Source organism: Babylonia areolata, chromosome 7, assembly GCF_041734735.1.
Source record: "Babylonia areolata isolate BAREFJ2019XMU chromosome 7, ASM4173473v1, whole genome shotgun sequence".
Taxonomy (NCBI): domain Eukaryota; kingdom Metazoa; phylum Mollusca; class Gastropoda; order Neogastropoda; family Buccinidae; genus Babylonia; species Babylonia areolata.
In genome coordinates this window covers 11,845,481-11,867,980 of record NC_134882.1, presented here as the reverse complement: position 1 = coordinate 11,867,980, position 22,500 = coordinate 11,845,481, and the positions used below count along the sequence as shown (strand labels likewise).

Genomic DNA, 22,500 nt, shown 5'->3' with positions numbered 1-22,500 from the left:
CAGAGTGCTAATGTCGATGTTAAGACTGAGTATAAACGCTGAATATTGTCATTATAGTGAGGATAGAGCAACTCGAAGAACACAAAGAAGAAACAAGCAGGATGGAATTCAAACAATTTGGGAAAGCTGTCATACACTATTCCTAACCTCGCGATAACAACACCTACAGACAGGATCGTGACGTTATCTATTAAGCCACGGATTTACGAAGCACTATTTTCAAATCATGAAACTGGTAAGGTGGATTTCTTTTTTCAGCAAACAGTAAACTGCTTTTAATGCAAGCGGTACGATTTCTCTCTCTCTCTCTCTGTCTCTTGTCTAACAAAAGACTGTACTTTATAGGAAGTGCTGAGCTCCCCGGGTGATTTCTCTTTCACGGTGATGATCCAAGTGTAAGAGACCAGACCTCGCGGTGGACTGACGGCCGAACGATGGTTATTACCTTCCCCTGCTTTGATTATCAATGTGTGTATGATCTGTCCCTGCCTTTCACGCTCACCTTTGGTCCCTAGTTTTCAGTGCTGCTCTTCGTCAAGGCGCCAAAACAGTTCCATGCTTGATTTCACCGGCTGACAGAATATACAACGGAAGATCGGTTTGTCCCGGCTGAAAAGACTTTGAAGGTGCGGGCCGATTGCTGAATTCAAACGATCAGTTGTATGGCTCACGGATGGAGGTTGTGCCCTCCTTTTTTATGGATTGTTGACAGCTTTATGAACATGCACTCGTTTCTAAGTCCGGGCGCCTTTTCTGTGAGTATATGGCTATCAAAAGCGATGCACCAGACGATCTTCGCGGTTTGTGTGTGTGTGTGTGTGTGTGTGTGTGTGTGTGTGTGTGTGTTTTATAACCTTTTCTGATCAAGAAGTGGTTTCAGTCCTAAAACTGACGTCACTGGTTATGTTCCATGTCGCTGTCCATACATCCTTGTAATGTTTCCTGCAGTTAAGATAAGATAAGATAAGATAAGAATAACTTTATTATCTCCAACTGGAGAAATTTGGTCAGGTGCATTATCACAACATAGACAAGTAAACAACATGGTGACCATAGCTGTAAAAGCCAACAATAGCCCCTACAAATATTACGAAGATACAAATGTAAAAAAAATATCACATACATCGTTTCATACATTCATCCACACACTGCAGGTAATAACTAGTATTCTTAATGTAAAAACAGAAAGAATTAAGAAACATTATTTGAATATAATTATAAACATAGCTTACTATACTACACATTGGTTATAATAGACAGATAAGATAAGAATAAAGATGAATTGCGGAAAACCACAACCAGATAATCAGCACACACCCGCACCGCACGCCCCCCCCCCCCCCCCCCCCCCCCCCCCCCCCCCCCCCCCCCCCCCCCCCCCCACCACTCACCCCACACACGCGGATAACTTGATTAAACAAGAGTAATAAACATATGTTCTCAAATAAAAGCATTTCACATATTCGCTTTTAAAAACATTGCAATTAATTATTACATCGCAATTATTAAACAGAAATATATTTAGAATATGGACGTTAGCATTAGACATATTCATTGTACATTCATCCTGCATATTGCACATTATTCTTCCTACATATTGCACATTCATTATAACCAATTGTCACGTTTTAAGCTCAGTAAACACACACACACACACACACACACACACACACACACACACACACACCCCACAACTAGAACAAGGTACAGCCTATCATGCACGGACTTTCACACGTCTCACATGAGAGTGCGCGCGCACACACACACACACACACACACACACACACACACACAGTTCTCAAGAATTTAAAAGGTGGATTGAACGTGGAATAAAAGTCTTCAGAGCTCTGGATTTCAACTTTAAAGTTCTGTAGCGTCGTCCTGATGGCAACAGCTCATAGTACTTTGCTAAAATATGGGTGTCGTCAGTTGCTATCTGCCTGCTTTTTTTAACCATTCGACTTTCATACAGCTCTTGCATACTAGCTTGTTTCACTCCCACAATTTTACTGCATACACTCATGACATCGTTCAAAACACGCTTACTCCTCACTCCCAAACTTCCATACCAGCACATAAATGAAACTGTAAGCACGGACTCGATACAACATCGATAATAACTTTGAAGAATATTTGAATTTATACCAACATTTCTAAGCTTCTGTAAACAAAAAATTCTAGATTGACATTTCTTATGAATGGAATCAACATTTCTGTCAAAAATCAGCTTATTGTCTAAGATGGTCCCTAAATATTTATATTCATTGACCCTCTCCACTGTTTGACCATCAATAACAAGGTCAGCTACAGGCAAGGGGTCTTTCCGAAAATCTATTAACATTTCTTTTGTTTTCAATACGTTGAGATCCAGATAGTTTTTCTCACACCAGGAACAGAACTTTTTAATTTCACTGAAATAAATAGCATCAGAGTTGGACAGATCTTCAATTGCTGAGTCATCAGAATATTTTATGACAGGAGTTTCCTCCGTGCCTCTGCAGTCATTTGTGTACAGTGTAAAAAGAACAGGGGACAGCACTGTACCTTGGGGTGCACCAGTAGAAGTAGATTTTAGAGAAGAGTGGGCAGAATGAAAGCGGACGGACTGAGCTCTATTGAGAAGAAAACTTGTCCACTTTCATCTCCAGATGCCCAAAGGTTTTTCTCTGGTACTTTGGCTTCTAGTGTGGTGCCCAAGTTTTCTCTTCGATATCCTGGTTCCTACTATGGCACTCCATGTAACTTCATGTTTCGACACCATGGTTTCTGCTATGGTACCCAAGGTAGCTTTTTCTTGGATACCCTGGTTTCTACTATGGCACTCTATGTAACCTATTTTTCAACACCCTGGTTTCTATTATGGTACCCAAAGTATCTTTCTCTTTCATACCCAGATTTCTATCATGTTACCAAAGTTTTCTCTGTGATAACCTGATGTCTGCCATGGTACCCGAGCGTTCAGACCGGCACTCTAGCCTCTTTTTCGCTGCCGAAGCTTTCTCTCTGGCACTCTGCATTTTTACGGTTCCTGGGTGTCCTCTGGGGTATCATGACCACGTGTACGTACTCAGACTGGCTGTCTGGAACTCGGGTTTCTGCAAGGGAACTGAAAGTTTTTCTCCGTACTCATCAGCTTCTTTCGTAGTGGTTCAGGCCACATAAACAGAGCAATCAATAATATAACGCCCTAAAACTCCAATAGCTAATCAGGCTTACTCAGAATAGAACAGATAGAATGTCTTTATTACTAAGTGTACCGGGGTCACAAGGAATATTGGGGGCGTGGGAGGGGGGCGGGGCATAGTACATAACAAGATATGAACATAAATCGAAATTCATACACAAACACAGATACAGTAGAAATTAGGATACATACAAGTGCATATCAATATAAAAACTTGTGCATACTCACACATGCACGCACTGCACACACACACACACACACACACACACACACACACACACACACACACACACACACACACACACACACACACACACACACACACACACACACGTTTGAACAGAAGCTGCATATCACATATGAATGGGGCTGATGACTAGATCTTCAGGTAGATGGTTGTTGATTGCACAATTCTATTTATCATACTGGATTTGTACAGCTCGTTCTGTTTATGTATTCATACTCGTGTTCAGACTGCGAGTTAACGCCAGACTGTCAGCTGACCGTATGAACTGGATCAATTCCAGCAACACACACGAACCAGTGGCATGGGGTCTGACCTAGAACATGGCCCACATCGCTGCACTGGTTTGACCCACATGACTGACGGGCGCAATAGCCGAGTGGTTAAAGCGTTGGACTTTCAATCTGAGGGTCCCGGGTTCGAATCACGGTGACGGTGCCTGGTGGGTTAAGGGTGGAGATTTTTACGATCTCCCAGGTCAACATATGTGCAGACCTGCTAGTGCCTGAACCCCATCGTGTGTATATGCAAGCAGAAGATCAAATACCCACGTTAAAGATCCTGTAATCCATGTCAGCGTTCCGTGGGTTATGGAAACAAGAACATACCCAGCATGCACATTCCCGAAAGCGGAGTATGGCTGCCTACATGGCGAGGTAAAAACGGTCATACACGTAAAATCCCACTCGTGTGCATACGAGTGAACGTGGGAGTTGCAGCCCACGAACGCAGAAGAAGAAGAAGAAGACCCACATAACTGGACTGTGTTCAAACTCAGTATCATCATCACCCCCTGCGCATGGCGACGCTATATTTAAACTACGAAACTGGCGAGAACTATCTTTGACCCGTGGAATCGATACAGTTCAAAGATTTTCGATCCATTTTAAACTGCTTTTAACGCGGGCGCGCAGGGCTTGACTTCAAACGGCTTTTCTCTCCCAGCTAACAAAAAGACACGCACGCCCACCTTAAAAAAAAGGGAGTGCTTTCTGAACGATTTCTCTTTTCACGGTGATGATCTAAGCGTGTGAGAGAGAGAGGGAGGGAGAGAGGGGGAGGGGAGGGGGGGGGAGAGAATCTCTGGGCCAACGGGTTACCTTTCCCGTTTGATTATCATTGTGCGTATGATCTCTCGCTGCCTTGACGCGATCACCTCCATTCCCGTTTTCAACACGCTCCGCGTCTTGTCGCCAAAACAGTTCTATGCCTGATTAAACTGGTTGACAGTTGACACAACGAAGATCAGTTTGTCCCAGGTGAATGGGCTTTGAAAGTGACGGGGGCCGATGGGTCTGTTCTGGAACTGCCGAATTCAAACGACCGGGGTATGACTAACCGGATGAAGACTATACCCGCTTTTATAGATCTTTGACAGTTTTATGAACATGCACTCGCATAGTCCCATACAATTCTGGGCGACCCTATTTTTTTTTTGGGGGGGGGGGGGGGGGCAGGGGGGGGGGGGTTATGAGCATGAGTAGATAAACGGTATTGCATCAGACATATTTGCATTTTTTTTTAGAATCTCTCTTCTGATGGAGGGGCGGAAATGTGCCTCCAAAGTGACGTCACAAACACACGTCTCGTCTCAAAATAAGTGTGAAAGCACAGTATCCTCTCACAGCTCATGCCATGGAATACACGATGTTGGTTTTTGTTTGTTTGTTTGTTTTTTGTTTGTTTTTTTGTTGTTGTTTTTTTGCTGTTGTTGTTTTTTTTGTTTTTGTTTTGTTTTTGTTTGTTTTTTGTTGTTGTTGATTTTTTGTCTGTGTTTGATTAATTTCCGCGATATAAAATACATTAGAATTTATACTAAGGGTTAGGCAGGTGTGGCATAATGCATGTTCGTGATGTATTTGAGAGATTCCGGTAATAATCACTTGAGCTTGGAATCTGGAATGGCGTCCTCCGTGTGTTTATTATGCTTGTGAGATTTACTGTTAAAACCTGATAAACCAACAAACAGCACTACAGCATACAACACGACATGGTGTCAGAAGTGGGATCCGAACCCGTGTTGTTTTTTTTTATTTATTTAATGACAGATCGTGTCCTGGAACTGTGCAAGCGTACCCGACAATCCTTTCAACGGGAAAAAAAATCATGTTTAACAGAAGTCTGTAAAGGCATTACCCCTGAGTCTAAATGTGACTGTACTTTCCTGCAATTCTCACAATTTTTCTTGGAGTGGCGAATGATAAGTTGTTTTGTTCCTGTCCAAACATCCAAACACTGGATCCTCATATTGTGCAGTACCTCTCGTATGTGTTGATCAAAGGAGACCCAGTATACGTTGTGTGTAGCTGATGATATAAAAGCACATATGTAAGATGGAAAAAGAAAAGAAAAAGAAAAGGAAGACTCAGTTGAACACGGTTTGCGTTTATCAATAGCAGTGTTTCACTTCACGATCTTTCGTAATTACCTTGTTTGTTGAAACTGACAACAATCTCGGCTTCAAAAACTGCCGGTGTTTGCATCTGTGTGTAATTTGTAAAGAGAAAATGAGAAAGCCACTTCATAAGTACTTATTCAGACAGAGAAGAAAAAAAAAAGAAATAGACCGACAGACAAACCGACAAAGGACAGACAGACAGACAGATAGATAGATAGATACAGACAAACATAAACACACAGATTGATCTAAATAATGTTTGAAAGTATGCCTACTGGTTTATGAGGATGTAAACATGGCGGTGTTCTGATCTAATCTCTCGATCAAACTCTCTCGGGACATAAACACAGAGCAGAAAAACAAAGATAGCAGAGCCACTTGACAAGTGGATTACTTATCGTTTCAGCCATTGACGAAAACAGGCCGTCTGCTTTACGCTCTTCAAACTAGTCTGGGTCTCTCACCTTTGACCTAGTCATGTCTTAATCCCCCACCCTCCTCCTCCTCTCTCTCTCTCTCTCTCTCTCTCTCTCTCTCTCTCTCTTTCTCCCTTCTCCTCCCCCCTCTCTCCATCTCTACTACTTCTTTTTCTTCTTTTCTTTCTTCCTTCTTCTTCTTCTTCTTCTTCTTCTTCTTCTTTCTATCGTTAATCGTTTTCTTTCATGTAAGCTGCGATGGTTTGAGGTCAGAATACATGCACTTTCTAGTTGCTTCCTCTGTCTCTCCCTCTCTCTCTCTCCATGTGTATATCGATCTCTCACTCACTCCCGCTTACCCTTTTTTTCTTGTGAAGTAGACGTGCGAAAGAACGAGAGAGGAAAAGGAAAAGGAAGAAGTTTCTTGTATTCTGTGAACTAAGGACTGGAGCGAAATGGGGGAGAAAAAAAGAATAATGAGAAGCAAGTACAAGTTTTCTTTTTTCTTTTTCTTTTTTTTTTATGATGACTTCAATAGAAGCTGTAACAAATCTTCAATAACTCAAGTCCAAGTTGTTGTTTTTACGCATCTTATATATACAATATATACAAGCTCAAATGGCATGGCCATGTCATGAGATCATCAGGGCTTGCCAAGACATTCCTGCAGGGCACAATGCAAGGGGGGAGAAGGAGAGGCAGACAGAGGAAGAGATGGGAGGACAACATCCCAGAACGGACGGGCTTGAGGTTGAGCGATACAATCAGGAGGTCAGAAAACCGAGAGGATTGGAGGATGCTGGTTGCCAGATCACCTGTGGCGCCCCAACGGTCCACAAGACTACGGGATAGTCGACCGATATATACAATTATCGAATAAGCTGTTCAACAATGATAAATGGTATGGTTGTGGTGGTATTTTCACTTTTTCACTGGAAGATGCATGCGCTCTCCCAAGCCCTTTGAGGCGATGGTCAGAACTAGCCAGTGCAATCTATCTGATCCTCACCCAGCTCCTGATCTTTTAGACAACACAACTTTTGGAAACGTTGGAATTTTGAGTGTGTGTGTGTGTGTGTGTGTGTGTGTGTGTGTGTGTGTGTGTGTGTGTGTGTGTGTGTGTGTGTGTGTGTGTGTGTGTGCACGTGCAAACCTATTAGACAACACAACTTTTGGAAACGTGTGTGTGTGTGTGTGTGTGTGTGTGTGTGTGTGTGTGTGTGCACGTGCATTCATTGCGTTAGCCCTTTCATGAAGGATAACAAGAAGTAGTTCGTTCCTTATCTTCCTGACTCTCGCGATGAGAGCACACACAAAAATAAATAAATAAATAAAATTTTAAAAAATCTTGTCACCCCTCACGACGTAATACATATATACATCGCTTCCACTGGCTAGATTCACCCAAGCTCGAACCAAAATTCGCGAGTTACCTAAGCGTGACCCAAGTCGACGGTAAGTGCCACTCCACCTCTTCTGGCCCGATGAGCGCAGTGTCCACATTAGGTCACGTTGTGAGTACCGTCCCTCAAGGCCGATCTCACGCCGATCTGACCAGCGCCTTCAATTAGTCGCTTCTTTACTCATCGTCCACCACACCTGGATGGTCAGTGGCCAACGATCCGTGATGGTCAAGCCCTCAGGGGGGGTCTGGAAGAGAATTGTGTGTGTGTGTGTGCGTTTGTGCTTGCCCTTGGGAATTTTTTGTGAGGATTGGGTGGGTTGGGGTGACGTTGGGTGTGGGGTGTGGGGTGTGGGGTGATGATATGATGTTGTGTAATAGTTGGAGGAAGAGGGGTTTTTGTTACTGGTGACTGTATGATGAATGAATGATGAATGATACTTATATAGAGCCTTTCGTCGATTGGAGACCTAGCTCTAAGCGCTTTACTAACACGGGATCATTTATTTGCACAACAGGCTGCCTACCTGGGTAGAACCGACTGACGGTTGCCATTGGGCCACTCATCATTCGTTTTCTGTGTTGTTCAATCAGATTTCAGACACACAATCATACACACTCAGATAGACACGTTGAATGTGTACATTTAATTAAAGTGTTAATTTTAACGTTTTAATATTATTATCAATAAAAAGTTAAAAGTAAGAGAGGATGGGAGAGTTGCATTGTGAGTTTGAAGAAACAGGACAGATTGGGAGGCCAGGGACGGGCGCCATAGCCGAATGGTTAAAGCGTTGGACTTTCGATCTGAGGGTCCCGGGTTCGAATCACGGTGACGGCGCCTGGTGGGTAAAGGGTGGAGATTTTTACGATCTTCCAGGTCAACATATGTGCAGACCTGTCAGTGCCTGAACCCCCTTCGTGTGTATATGCCAGCATAGGTTCAAATACGCACGTTAAAGATCCTGTAATCCATGTCAGCGTACGGTGGGTTATGGAAGCAAGAACATACCCAGCACGCACACCCCCGAAAGCGGAGTATGGCTGCCTACATGGCGGGGTAAAAACGGTCATACACGTAAAAAGCCCACTCGCGTATATACGAGTGAACGTGGGAGTTGAAGCCCACGAACGCAGTAGAAGAAGAAGAAGAAGAAGGGAGGCCAGGGCTGGGGGGGTATTGTGAAGATAGTGTGGTGTGGTGTGAATTGTGGTGGTTGTGAGTGGCGGTAGAGGTAAGTAATGATGTGGTGTAACAGTTGGGCGGTGCAGTGTGGTGGGGATGGTGGTATTGTGGTGGGGATGGTGGTATTGTGGTGGGGATGGTGGTATAGTGTGGATGTAATGGTAGTGTGAATCGGATATTGTGGTAGTGTGGTGTGGGTGTTATGGTTGTGTGGTGTGGGTGTTATGGTAGTGTGGTGGGGATGGTGGTATGGTGTGGATGTTATGGTAGTGTGATTTGGATGTTGTGTGGTGTGGGTGTTATGGTAGTGTGGTGTGGGTGTTATGGTAGTGTGGTGTGGATGGTGGTATGGTGTGGATGTTATGGTAGTGTGATTTGGATGTTGTGTGGTGTGGGTGTTATGGTAGTGTGATGTGGATGTTATGGTAGTGTGGTGTGAATGTTATGGTAGTGTGGTGTGGATGTTATGGTAGTGTGATGTGGATGTTATGGTAGTGTGATGTGGATGTTATGGTAGTGTGGTGTGGATGTTATGGTAGTGTGGTGTGGATGTTATGGTAGTGTGATGTGGATGTTATAGTAGTGTGGTGTGAATGTTATGGTAGTGTGATGTGGATGTTATGGTAGTGTGGTGTGAATGTTATGGTAGTGTGATGTGGATGTTATGGAAGTGTGGTGTGAATGTTATGGTAGTGTGATGTGGATGTTATGGTAGTGTGGTGTGAATGTTATGGTAGTGTGATGTGGATGTTATGGAAGTGTGGTGTGAATGTTATGGTAGTGTGATGTGGATGTTATGGTAGTGTGGTGTGAATGTTATGGTAGTGTGATGTGGATGGTGGTATGGTGTGGATGTTATGGTAGTGTGGTGTGAATGTTATAGTAGTGTGATGTGGATGTTATGGTAGTGTGATGTGGATGTTATGGTAGTGTGATGTGAATGTTATGGTAGTGTGATGTGGATGTTATGGTAGTGTGGTGTGAATGTTATGGTAGTGTGATGTGGATGTTATGGTAGTGTGATGTGGATGTTATAGTAGTGTGATGTGAATGTTATGGTAGTGTGATGTGGATGTTATAGTAGTGTGATCCAGGGGTCCGATGAAACTCTTCAGTGACACTATCAGCATTGATTCCCAATGATATTCGTTTCTTTCGTCTGAAGAGCGCCGTGTTGCTTCTAACTGACAGCAGCTGGCTGTGTCTGACTGAAGTGTGTTGCTGTGTCAGGCTATCAACAACAACTGGCTGTGTCTGACTGAAGTGTGTTGCTGTGTCAGGCTATCAGCAAATGGCTGGGCTTTATGTTTACGTAGCCTGACTAGGCATTTCCTCGCCAGCTCATGTCCGTGTTAGTGAGTACACCTAAACGTTTGTCTGCTCGTTTGTCTGTATCTTCTGCTTCAATTCAAATCAAGCAGCCAGACACACACGCTGCTTCTTCGCAACTTGTTAATTAAGCCTCGTCGGTTTTCAACGACTCACGTGGATGAACAGAAAAAGTGAGTTTCTGTCTTTAACATTAAATCAGTTGTGCACCTGTGGTCAGATGGTGTGGGGAAAGAAAGAGAGAGCGAGAGAGAGCTAGAGAGAGAGTGGGGGAGGGGGGGGGAAGAGAGAGATAGAGACACACAGACAGAAACAGAGAGACATAGAGAGAGACATGGAGAGGGGGGGAGGGGGCAATTTACGCAGGCAGGAAGACGGAAACAGTCAGGCTGTCACATGATCACAGAGAGTCGTGACGTCAGAAGATGGATAAGATCAGTTGGTCACATCCCATCCAACACACGCACTTTGTCTGGCCTCGGGCAAAGCTGATTTACCGCTGGTCACAGAGAGACAGATACACACAGACAGGGACAGTGAGAAAACAGACACAAAGACAGGGAGAGAGAGGGGGAGGCGGGACACAGACAGCGAATAACCCAGAGAGACAGAGAAAGACAGTGACAGAAACACAGAGAGAGAGAGAGAGACGGAGAGAGAGAGAGAAGGAGAAACACTGACAACGAATAGCCAGAGAGACAGAGACAGCGGGGAAGACACACACACACACACACACACACACACACACACACACACACACACGCACGCACGCACGCACGCACACACACACGCGCGCGTGGATCTGACTTCACAGGTGATTCATAGTATCGGACTTTTTCATGAGCTATACAACATGCGATTACCGTATCTAACTTTCTATTCGCTGTATAACTTGTGTTTTCTGCGTTTGAAATTTTCAGAAGCTATATAACGTGTCGACTCACGATGCTGCTAACAGAAGCTACATGATATGTCGACTCACGAGGCTGTTAACACAGAAGCTACAGAACAGAAGTTACATAACGACTCAACGAATCTGCTAACAGAAGGTATGTAACGTATCCACTCAGGAAACTGTTAATTAACTGAAGCTATGTGATGTGTTGGCCGGACTTGCGAAATTGCTGACAGAAGCTACTCATAACAGAAGCTATAATAATAACAATATAACGTGTCGACTCACGAAAGTGTTAACACAAAAGCTAACCCTCCCAGAGTGTTCCCCCAGCCCTCCCCCTGCCTCCCTCTACCCCTCCTCTCCACCCACCACCACCCTCAAATGGAAACACAGTGACCCCATTACAAGCCGAGTTAATCCTCCCTCCCGTGCCCTTCACTTGTCAAAACACGCGAGTCTCCCCCCACCTCCCCCACCCCTTCTCCCGCCCTCCCCCTCCTTCCCACAACCACCCTCCCACCCCATACGGTGCCACATGAGCACGTCAAATCTCTCCCCCTATACTACTAACCCGAGAAAGACAATCAGGACACAACCTAAGACTCCACGGCAACGTTCTATTCGCGAAAGCAGTCAATGACAACTCGTACAAGGAGAGTGAAGTGGAGTGAAGGCGAAAACAAGAGAGTGTGAACTGGCCAGAAGTTGCCAGCAGCCAGCAATGTAAGAACGCTTTTACCGTCGAGGGGTGTAGTGGGGAGGAGGGGGGTTGTGGCGAGTGGAGTGGAGTGGAGTGGAGTGGATGGATACACACGGACTTATGACTAGAATTAGTCTATTTATAAGTCCGTGGTGGATACACTGTGGAATCTGTATCATGACGTGACGTTGCAACAATGGCGCTCAAGAAATAAATACAAGAATGCCCATACAAATGTTTAGTGAAAGATTACTGTGTTTTCACTGGGTTTTTTGTGGTGTTTTTTTCCTGACATGACATGAAGAAGCAAGCAAGCATTTGTCATTCGCTAACGACAACAGGGTTTAACATTAGATCGACAGAATTCTAGATTTTTTCCGAAGTGTAGTTCTTAAAATTACAAGAGCTTACACACACACACACACACACACACACACACACACACACACACACACACCGACGCTCAAATGGTGGACTTAAAGCAACAAAGACAAACGAAAACTGAAAAGCATAAACATGGATAAACGAAAATTGAATGACTTCGACTCCTCCAGCCATGAGTTTCCCATACAATTTATACAAACTTTGCACTGGTGTTGGACAATATACATACATATATATATATATATATATATATATATATATTCCTTTCTCTCTCTCCCTCCCTCTCTCTTTCCCTCACACTCTCTCTCCCATCTCTCCCTTCCCTCCCTCTCTCTCTCTGTCTCTCTCTCTCTTTCTCGTGCAAGCTATATAACTGCACAGCCGATGATCGCACAGGGTCACTGTTGGGACCGGTCTCACCGGCTGTTCATGGATCGACCAAAGATCCGGATCCGGAAGATCCGGAAGTCCGACCCATAGTTTCCGGGGACCAATCAAACGCAAACCAGGAGCTTCCATCCACCGGAAGTTTTGATCCTGTTTCCCCCCACGCTATGATTATCCATCCTTCTCATCTCGATCCGGTCTGTTGATGTACAGAGATTACTGACGGACCATTAAACAAGGGAACAACATTCATGTGGTTTTTTTTTTGTTGTTGTTGTTGTTTTTCTTTTTTCATTGTGACATGATCTCAGGCACGTAGTCCCTGCGCGGTTTTACGATGCCAGATACTAACTTGGGGGGAAATAAAAAATCAAACTAAATCGGGAACCGAAAAAAAACTCGTACATATAAGTCAGTCAGATACAATCGTCTGCAAACTTTGAACTTTTTTTGCTTGTTTGGGTTTTGTCTGTTTGTTGTTTTTTGATGTTGTTTTTTTGTGTGTTTTTTGTTTTGTTGTTGTTGTTTTTTTTGGTGGGGAGGAGGGGGTGGGGCGGTTTCGTTCACGCTGCAATCATAGTTACCCACGGGAATGCGCATGCATCTTTTCACGCATGGTTACACAAGACAGCGGCTTGCCCCAAAGCCAATAAACGTGTACCCGTTTTCTTCAAAGTTTCCACAAGCGCCATGCTCGAAATCAGGAAAAAGACCCATTTCAGAAGCTTCCCCACCCCCCACCCCTTCCATCCCCCGAAGAAAATGATAAAATAGCAATAACAGCAAACAAACAAACAAACAAAACCAGAAGTATTTTCATCTGCATAGTCAGGGAGTCAAGTTTGGCTTGATGTGTTATTAGAAATACGAACAGGAACTGGGTTTATAACAGACATTACCTATAAACAGAACCTAATACTACACACCCCCGCCCCCCACCTGCAATCCTCAGACACAGAGGAGTGGGGTGACTGGAAGTATGGGAGAAAGATTGGAACAATTCTTTGTGCAATCATACCCACAAGATATCAAAACCTCTTTGAACACTGTTCCCCATTTCCCATTTTCATGCTGGTTTTTAAGTTTTCCACTGGTGGACGTAACAAAGAAGACGATCAGGAAGATAAGATCAGAGAAAACAAATCTGAACCCACCCATATGGTTGCCTTTAGTCGGCCGACGGACAGGAATGACGATCATGGTTCTGTGAACGACTAACTGTATTAGAATGACAAAACATTCTACTATGCTGCTTGGGGAGGGGCAGGGGGCGGGGGAGACGGACAGGTTCTGAAATCTGAAACTATCTTTTAGTCAAAAGGTAGAAGGTCGGTACAGTTCGAGGGGGGAAAAAAGAGAAAGGGAAGTCTAACGTGCGTTACGAAACATGTTCCTCTTTCTTCCATCTATTCATGAATGTGAAACCGGAGCGATAAACCGCCGAGCATCAATCATTACTAGGTCTGAATTCATGTGCCCTGGTTTTGGTTGTGCAGCAATGAACCTACAACCTTTACACTGTTCACTATCAATGAAAATCGAAACGAGAAAGTTCGTAAATCCGGACTGAGGCGCCTCTATATAAATCCGACTCTCTTTCTCAGTGAATGTCTCCTGACAGAAGTTCCAGATAAACTGGAAACTAGCACTACCAGCCGAAAATAGACTATATACTAAAAAAAAACCGTTTGTTGACAGCCTTTTACGATCACACATAACACACATAACAGCCGGTATTGTACGGCAGACTATACATCTATTCGACCGCGACTAAAATTATAGGCGAGCGGCTCCTTTGACCAACTTTCACGGTAGTTTACCATTGTGGCGCCACACACACACGCACACACAACAACAACAACAACAACAACAACAAACCCAGAAATTGGGACAGGACTCCAAAATACACCTGCCCGACACACACTCGTGTGCACGGTGCAACCGCATTCTGGCGGGCGGATCAATGGGAATGGAGAGCGAGTTGTAAACTAAAAAGTCTGAGACTACGTGTGTGAATGTGGGACGTGTGGCCCAGGAGTGCCGGTGGATCGAGGGCACTGACTGTGGGGGATAGTACAGGGGAGGGAAGGGCGCGGATCCCAGATCCCAGAGAGGAGTTTGGTCGCGGGTTTTGTTCGGCTAATGGACTGTTAAAACACATAACGACAACATTACAAGGGGTGGTGGGGTTGTCTGTATAATCTCCCTGGGAAAGATAGGAACCATATATATATATATATAGAGAGAGAGAGAGAGAGAGAGAGAGAAGAGAGAGAGAGAGAGGGGGGGGAGTTCGGATGAGCTTGGGAATGTGTGTGTGTGTGTGTGTGTGTGTGTGTGTGTGTGTCTGCGTATCTGTGTGTGTGTGTGTGTGTGTCTCTCTGTGTGTGTCTGTGTCTGTGTGTGTGTGTGTCTGTGTCTGTGTTTGTCTGTGTCTGTGTGTCTCTGTGTATCTGTGTGTGTGCGTCTGTGTGTGTGTGTCTGTGTGTCTATGTCTATCTGTCCGTCTCTCTGTCCGTTTCTCTGTCTGTTACAGAGTTCACATTGATTTCATTTCTGCGAAGAACTGACAAAGGAGACGAAAACGAAACAGACGATGGTGGACATCATGTGTCGATCACAATGTGCATTTGTTCTACAGGTTTTGATTGCTGATTTAAATCATAGATATATGGCAGAAAATAATTCAATGGGGAAGCAAAGACGAACTGGTTCATTGATTAGTTGTTGGTTATAACTGGAAACAGGCCTGTAGATATAGGCCAGACTGCAAACAATCTCAGTGTTTCATGCTTGTTTATTTCCATAAGATAAATAAAAATGATCCCCCCCCCTCCCTCCCTCGCCCTCCCCCCCTCCCCATTATCTTCTCATGATCTGATTACATTATTCCTATAATGACCATCATCATCACCATCATCATCATCATCACAATCATCATCATCATGAGAAGAAGAAGAAAAAGACGGGGGCAATAGTCGAATGGTTAAAACGCTGGACTTTCAATCTGAGGGTCCCGGGTTCGAATCTCGGTGGCGCCCGATGGGTAAAGGGTGGAGATTTTTCCGATCTCCCAGGTCAACATATGTGCAGGCCTGATAGTGCCTGAACCCTCTTCGTGTGTAGTATACGCAAGCAGAAGATCAAATACGCACGTTAACGATCCTGTAATCCATGTCAGCGTTCGGTGGGTTACGGAAACAAGAACATACCCAGCATGCACACCCCCGAAAACGGAGTATGGCTGCCTACTCGGCGGGATAAATAAACAAAGGAGACCCCGTGTTTGTAAAGCGCTTAGAGCTTGGTCTCCGACTGAGGATAGGCGCTATATAAGGATCCATATCAATCAATCAAAATGATGATGATGACGATGATTATGATGGTAGCAGTAATAACAATTGCGTGTGTCAATGCAGACGTTTTCACCATAATCATTTATTGTTTCTCGTCTTACCTTATAAATGCTGAATACTGAGCCCACAACCTCCACCCCCACCCCTCTCTCCTAAACACACACACACACACACACACACACACACACACACACACACACACACACACCACCACCACCACCACCACCACACCACACCACCGCCACCACCACTACGACCAACCATCATCAACAACAACAACAGCAACAACAAGCACCCGAACTGCACACACACACACACACACACACACACACACACACACACACACACACACACACACACATTCTCTCTCTCTCTCTCTCTCTCTCTCTCTCTCTCTCTCTGTCTCTCTCTCTCTAAGAAATAAGAACAGAGCAATCAAAGCCTCCGTGCGAAACACTAAAGATCAGACCGCCGATACTGGGGAAACAACCTGATCACATCTTTATTGCATCCAGCCCCCTATCCGTCTCCCCCCCCCCCCAACCCCCCACCATCCCCAACCCCCCATTCCAACCCCACTTCAACCCCCTCCCTCCCCACACACCCTTCTAACTACTCACTCCAATACCAACACGCCAACACCCCCCAACCCCCCTCCGACACCCCTCCCTCCCTCAGAGAGAGAGAGAGAGAGAGAGCTAGTAAGATCAAACAGATCCTAGCTCTCTGATAGTTCTGCAAGCTTTGTTAGCGACCAGCCAGTTTTGATCAAGTATAATTCTCTGGAGCTGCCACCGCCTTATCAACATCATCAAAGTCATCAACGGCCACAGACCACAGAAGTTGCCCGGGGTTCTGATCTCAAGCGGTAAGAACAGGTCTTGTGCACCGTTTTCACCTTTTCCACGATTGGATTGGATTGAAGGAAATACTACTGCTCGGTGGCAACGGATGAGTTAATATCAGCCGGTTCTTTTGTGACCCGGGGGCAAACTGTAGGATGCACACCCCGTTAGCTTGGGCGAGAGGTGAGCTGGCAGTCTGGCCATGTGCTGTTTTTTGTGGGTTTTTTTTTTTGTTTTTTTTTTTTTTTTGTGATAGTGGTAATGTCAGTTTCACTCACTCAGTACGGCCAGTCCTCTCTTCTCCTCTACACAGACCCCTCGGATGTCCAGTGGGTGTCTGAATGACCCAACCTTTAGCTTCTGTCGTCAGAATTGTAGTATTCTTTATCAACATTCACGTCTTCAGTATAAGAGCCTTCCGCTTGCAATATTTTGATGATGGTAATTGGGGTGAAACGCTGTTAACGTCGTCTATTTCGCCGTTCGTATGGTTAAAGGGATTATAATTATACTGATTTGTGTATCACATTTGTGTCTTGTTTAGGAACCGCGCACTGTCATGACGTAGATGCTTGTAGTGTTCACAAAGGAACTCTGTCTCTCTGTCTCTCTCTGTCTCTCTCACTCAATTTCGCCAGCCAGTGTGCAAAATGAAGAAGCAAACACAAAGCTTCTCTCTCTCTCTCTCTCTCTCTCTCTCTCTCTGTGTGTGTGTGTGTGTGTGTGTGTGTGTGTGTGTGTGTGTGTGTGTGTGTCTGTCTGTCTCTCTCTCTCTCTCTCTCTCTCTCTCTCTCTCTGTCTGTCTGTCTGTCTGTGTGTGTGTCTCTCTCTCTGTCTGTCTGTCTCTCTCTCTGTCTCTCTCTCTCAATATTTTGTCAAGCACAGAACAAAACGAAGATGCAAAAAATAAAAACAAAAAAAACCTCTAGCAAAAAGAACAACAACAAAAAAAAAAAAAAGCAGGATGTTTGTATACAGGACGGTAAAAAAAAAAAATAAATAAAATCTGAAGTTTACCGATATAAAATTAATGCATTCCAGCTACCACTGTGCGAATTAACGCCAACCAAATTTTTTTAAAATAAAATAAAATAAAAAGAATCAGATAGCGAGGTCTGATGTGCTATGTGACATGAAAGGCTGAGAAGTGTGACTCTCTTCTTGTGCGCGAGCAAGATATGCAAAGTAGGGTGGGGGTTTTTTGCTTTGCGAGCGGTACGTGGATGCGTCAGTTTTCACGCTGAGCTCGTCTATATAAAGTAGATAAAGTCGTCATTTTACGGTCTCTTTCCATCCTGTGGAATTCACCTCTCTCTCTCTCTCTCTCTCTCTCTCTCTCTCTCTCTATCTCCCTCCCTCTCTGTCTCTCTCTCTGAAGCTATCCATGTGCGCACGCGCGTGTGTCCACACATGTACTTCGTGTATGAGTGTACAGAGGGAGAGAGGGAGATTCCAGATTCCAGATGGGTTAATGTTCATAAGTCATCAGGCTCCTAACATTGTCAACAATAACAGACAGTATTCTAGTACATTACAATTTTGCTTGGACTCTGAATTACACAACGGAGAGAGGGAGAGAGAGAGAGAGAGAGAGAAACTGACACTGACACTGATACTGACACTTACACTGTCACTGACAAACTTTTGGTTGTGAGGCCATCGGCCCTCGACAGAGAGAGACAGACAGATACAGAGACAGAGAGAAAGACCGAGAGACAGAGACAGAGACAATGCGAAGAAAACGTTATACATCCAAATGCCTAAACCTCTGCATCAGAGCATAAAAAAATACATACATTATACTAAAGACACACGATGACAATATATATTCATCAGCACCAACAACAACGACACACACACACACACACACACACACACAACCTCATCAGCCCACTCACCTATGTGTGATGATGGTGCTGATGTCGTCAAAGTCACTGATTGGCTGAGCGGAGGCGAGGGGCGTGGCCAAACGGAACATCCTGCGGCTACCGGAAGGGGCGGAATAAACTCCCTTTCACAAGCTTGTGTACAGACGGCTGCTGCTGGTGAGAAGATGGAGATGAAGCCTCTTACATCCAGCCCCTCTCACTACCGTTCCAGCGTGGATGCCAGAGCCCGGACGGCCGAGGATGATGTCAGTACACCGGTGCCATACTTGTCCCGAATCCCGGATAAGGACGCCATCACAATCATTTTTTTTTTTTTTTAACACCAAGTTCTCGATCGACCGATGCGAAGGATTCCGATGAAGCTTCTTGCACCTGCAGTCTGGACATGCACACAACAGTTTGTTGTTGGTGGTGGTGTTGTTGTTGTTGTTGTTTTTCACAATGTCAGGTGCAATCTGCAATCTGTTTTCTCTGCTTCAATGCAGTGCAGTCTGCAGTTTGTGCAAATTCGTTTTTGTTTCAATCCTAAATTATCTTCAATATTTACGTGCAGTTTGCAGTGTTTACTTTCCCATGGCACAAAAACCACCTGTAAGCTGTACGACTTCGTTTGTTTTGTTGTTGTTTTTCAAGCGCCACGTGAATTTGCTTTATCTTGTTTATATTGTGCATAGAAAACTCTCTGTCTCTAACTGCCAAACTTTACCACACAATGCACTGCATATCTCACTGAAAGCAGCCCATATTGCGACCTGGACTGCAGTGTTATTAAACTGTATCACCGACACTGTCCTGCTGACTGACCAAAAAAATGACAAGAGTCAGCCAAGACCTCACAAGTGCCTGCCAGTTAACTCTCCCATGTTCTGTATACACTGCAGACTTTTAACTAGCACACAGTAGCCTGTATTACGACCTTGACTGGAGCACAGACTTATCGCACTGACTGGCACTGTCCCCGTGGCTGACTCTCAGAGTTCCCTGTCAGGATCATTAGAGGCGGCATGCGCAAACTCTCCACACACCGGGTTGGCGGCTCGGGGCGGTACGACTGTGGATGGGCAAACAGCGCTGACGAGGTTGACAGAAAACAGCCCCCGCACCTCTCCTCAGTCCCCCCCGGCTTCCCTCCTTACCTTTCACAGTCTCTCTCTCTCTCTCTCTCTCTCTCTCTCCTATCCCCCTCCCCTCTGCACTCCTCCTCTCTCCCACCGCTCGTCCGATTCAATATTTGCCCTGGGGGCTCCGGCCGGACCCCTAGCGGGAAGGGTAGAGTTTGGGCGACCCACTCTGCTACCTCCCCTGCAAACACGCCGGCCACCTAACCTGGTGACTGCCGCGTGAACACGTCCATTCAACCCCCGAGGGCTAATTACACTCCTCCAGGGAGAGAAAAAAAAAAGTGTCCTCTCTCTCTCTCTCTCTCTCTCTCTCTCTCTGCACAAGAAGAAACAAGAAGGTGTCTCTGTAGCGCTCGCGTATCACTTGGTGAAAGTATCTTTCTTGCTTCTTCTATATTCCGAGCAAGCGCTTGTATCTCTATCGTTCATGAAACTGAAACAGCTGTGTATCTTCTACACTCAAAAGTAACCCAGGCTTCGTGTATCTCTCTCTACTACTCACGGAAACACGAGAAAGTGTCCTGTCATTCGCTGTTTTTGTTATCGGAGAGACTTGTCTTATCTCCGCTGGTCCACAGTGTCCAAGTTGTTACAATCACCCAAGTATTTCAGGTGTCTTCCCTTCACAGTCATATATCTCTGACTTCAATATTGTTAAGGACTCTAGGTACACAATGCGTCCACATAAAAAAAAAACCAGCGCTTTTTAGGACGAGTTCTTGGTACTTGGATCTTTGACAATTGCAGAGGATTCGCAACTGCAGCTCTTCACGTGCTGGCAGTTTCTCTGTGATATATGCCCATAGCAGTTCGAAGACCTGGGTTTGTTCAAAGCCGTTTGTTCACCCACTGTGTCGATATAGAAAGCGGTGACGATCGATAACAGGAGGGGAGGTGGGGCGGGGGAGGTGGATGGTGTGTCAAATGATTCGTTGATGCTGTCCGCTTTCTTTTTCGCACTGCCCCATCCCTGTGGTAGGTGTGGCGTGAAACCTGAAACATCACACAACTGCTTGAGTTTTGGGGGAGTCATGATTTTTTCATGGTCCATATACACTGATCAATGTAAAAAATATGAATAAAAGATTTTATTTTTTTAAACAAAAAAAAAAATAACAGTACATGCACAGGCGATGACAGGAAAGATTGCTCGATGTATTGGACAGATTTTCTTATTTGATTTTGAACGTTTTATATCAGGAAGCAAAGCAAAAATACAGCGTTCAGAATATAAAGTCCTGAAAGAAACCATATTGCCAGGAAGAATTTTTGAATAACTCGATTCAGAGAGATGCACTTTGTTTTTTCGAGATAAATCAGAACACATTCAATCTGAGGGTCCCGGGTTCGAATCACGGTGACGGCGCCAGGTGGGTAAAGGGTGGAGATTTTTACGATCTCCCAGGTCATCATATGTGCAGACCTGTTAGTGCCCGAACCCCCTTTGTATGTATACGCAAGCAGAAGATCAAATACGCACGTTAAAGATCCTGTAATCTATGTCAGCGTTCGTGGGTTATGGAAACAAGAACATACCCAGCATGCACAACCGCGAAAGCGGAGTATGGCTGCCTATATAGCGGGGTAAAAACGGTTATACACGTAAAATCCCACTCGTGTACATACGAGTGAACGTGGGAGTTGCAGTCCACGAACGAAGAAGAAGAAGAAGAATACATTCATTACGATTTTTAATGAAAATCTTTGAACAGGTCAACAGACGTTTGTTTATGCTCGTGAATAATGAACAAAATTTATTCCAAACAAAAATTTGGCAAGTATATATTTTCTTGCTCTTTCAAAGGTTGGACAGTCAATAAGGTTATGGACCATGACACCAAAAGTCTATACGGTCACGTTATGTACACCACGAGGGATGGTGTGGTTTAACTAATTGAAGTGCAGATCAAAATGTAAATCGCTGTAAAATTATTCTTTCATTCTTTCTTTACTTTCTGTCATTCCGAAACCTTACTTTGCATTGCATTACGTTGTGCTGTATTACATTATTTTGGGGCTACATTGTGTTGTATTGTAATCATATAATGTATTGTATTATGTTGTACTGCATTGTATTGCATGTTTTGTATTCTATTGTAATTATATTGCATTGTATTGTATTGTATCTCGAGTCACAACAGATGTCTCTTCGTTAAAGTTGGCTGGCTCTCCTTTCTCTTCCCAGTGGAAACCCTTTTACTCTCTCTCTCTCTCTCTCTCTCTCTGTCTCTCTCTCTCTCTCTGTCTCTCTCTGTCTCTCTCTCTGTCTCTCTCTCTCTCTCTGTCTCTCTCTCTCTCTCTGTCTCTCTCTCTCTCTCTCTCTCTGTGTCTGTGTGTCTGTGTGTCTGTCTGTCTCTCTCTCTCTCTCTCTCTCTCTCTCTCATGTCTGTCCTTCTGCACGGAGATTTTCTTCTTCCATCTTTCTTCCCTTTCCTTTAAATATATGTATGCGATTGTAACTGAAGTAGATTAGCAAGGACAGACTGGAAGAATTAGGCTATGCCTAAAATCTTAACCCCCGAATGAAAAAGTTTTGAGTTCTGAGTTCTCTCTGTCTGTCTGTCTGTCTGTCTCTCTCTCTCTCTCTCTCTCTCTCTCTCTCTCTCTCTCTCTGTCTCTCTCTCTCTCTCTCTCTCTCTCTCATTTTGTTTTTTTCTGTCATCACGTATCATTACGATTGTGTACACAATTAGCCAGATCCAACTCTGTTATTGTCGTAGGTTCCTTTACGCGCGCTATTACCGTGATGCATACACGCCCT

The 22,500-nt window shown here is 44.6% G+C and overlaps 2 protein-coding genes and 1 long non-coding RNA gene across 3 annotated transcripts in view; 1 reads left to right on the top strand and 2 right to left on the bottom strand.

The window, feature by feature from the left end:
• Positions 1-19,266, bottom strand: part of LOC143284335 (uncharacterized) — a 59,956-nt gene extending 40,690 nt beyond the window's left edge. The window contains exon 1 of the mRNA XM_076591045.1: positions 18,628-19,266. Within this exon, the coding sequence (XP_076447160.1) occupies positions 18,628-18,707 (80 nt within the window). The 5' untranslated portion in view covers positions 18,708-19,266. The remainder of the gene's footprint in view (positions 1-18,627) is intronic.
• The window catches only part of LOC143283707 (ATP-binding cassette sub-family C member 4-like), a 168,581-nt gene that overhangs the window by 141,488 nt on the left and 4,593 nt on the right, over positions 1-22,500 (top strand). The gene's annotated exons all lie outside the window — the stretch shown is intronic.
• LOC143283708 (uncharacterized) overlaps positions 20,090-22,500 on the bottom strand; it is a 30,572-nt gene continuing 28,161 nt past the window's right edge. Inside the window, exon 3 of the long non-coding RNA XR_013055443.1 lies at positions 20,090-20,732. This is a non-coding gene — a long non-coding RNA (uncharacterized LOC143283708). The remainder of the gene's footprint in view (positions 20,733-22,500) is intronic.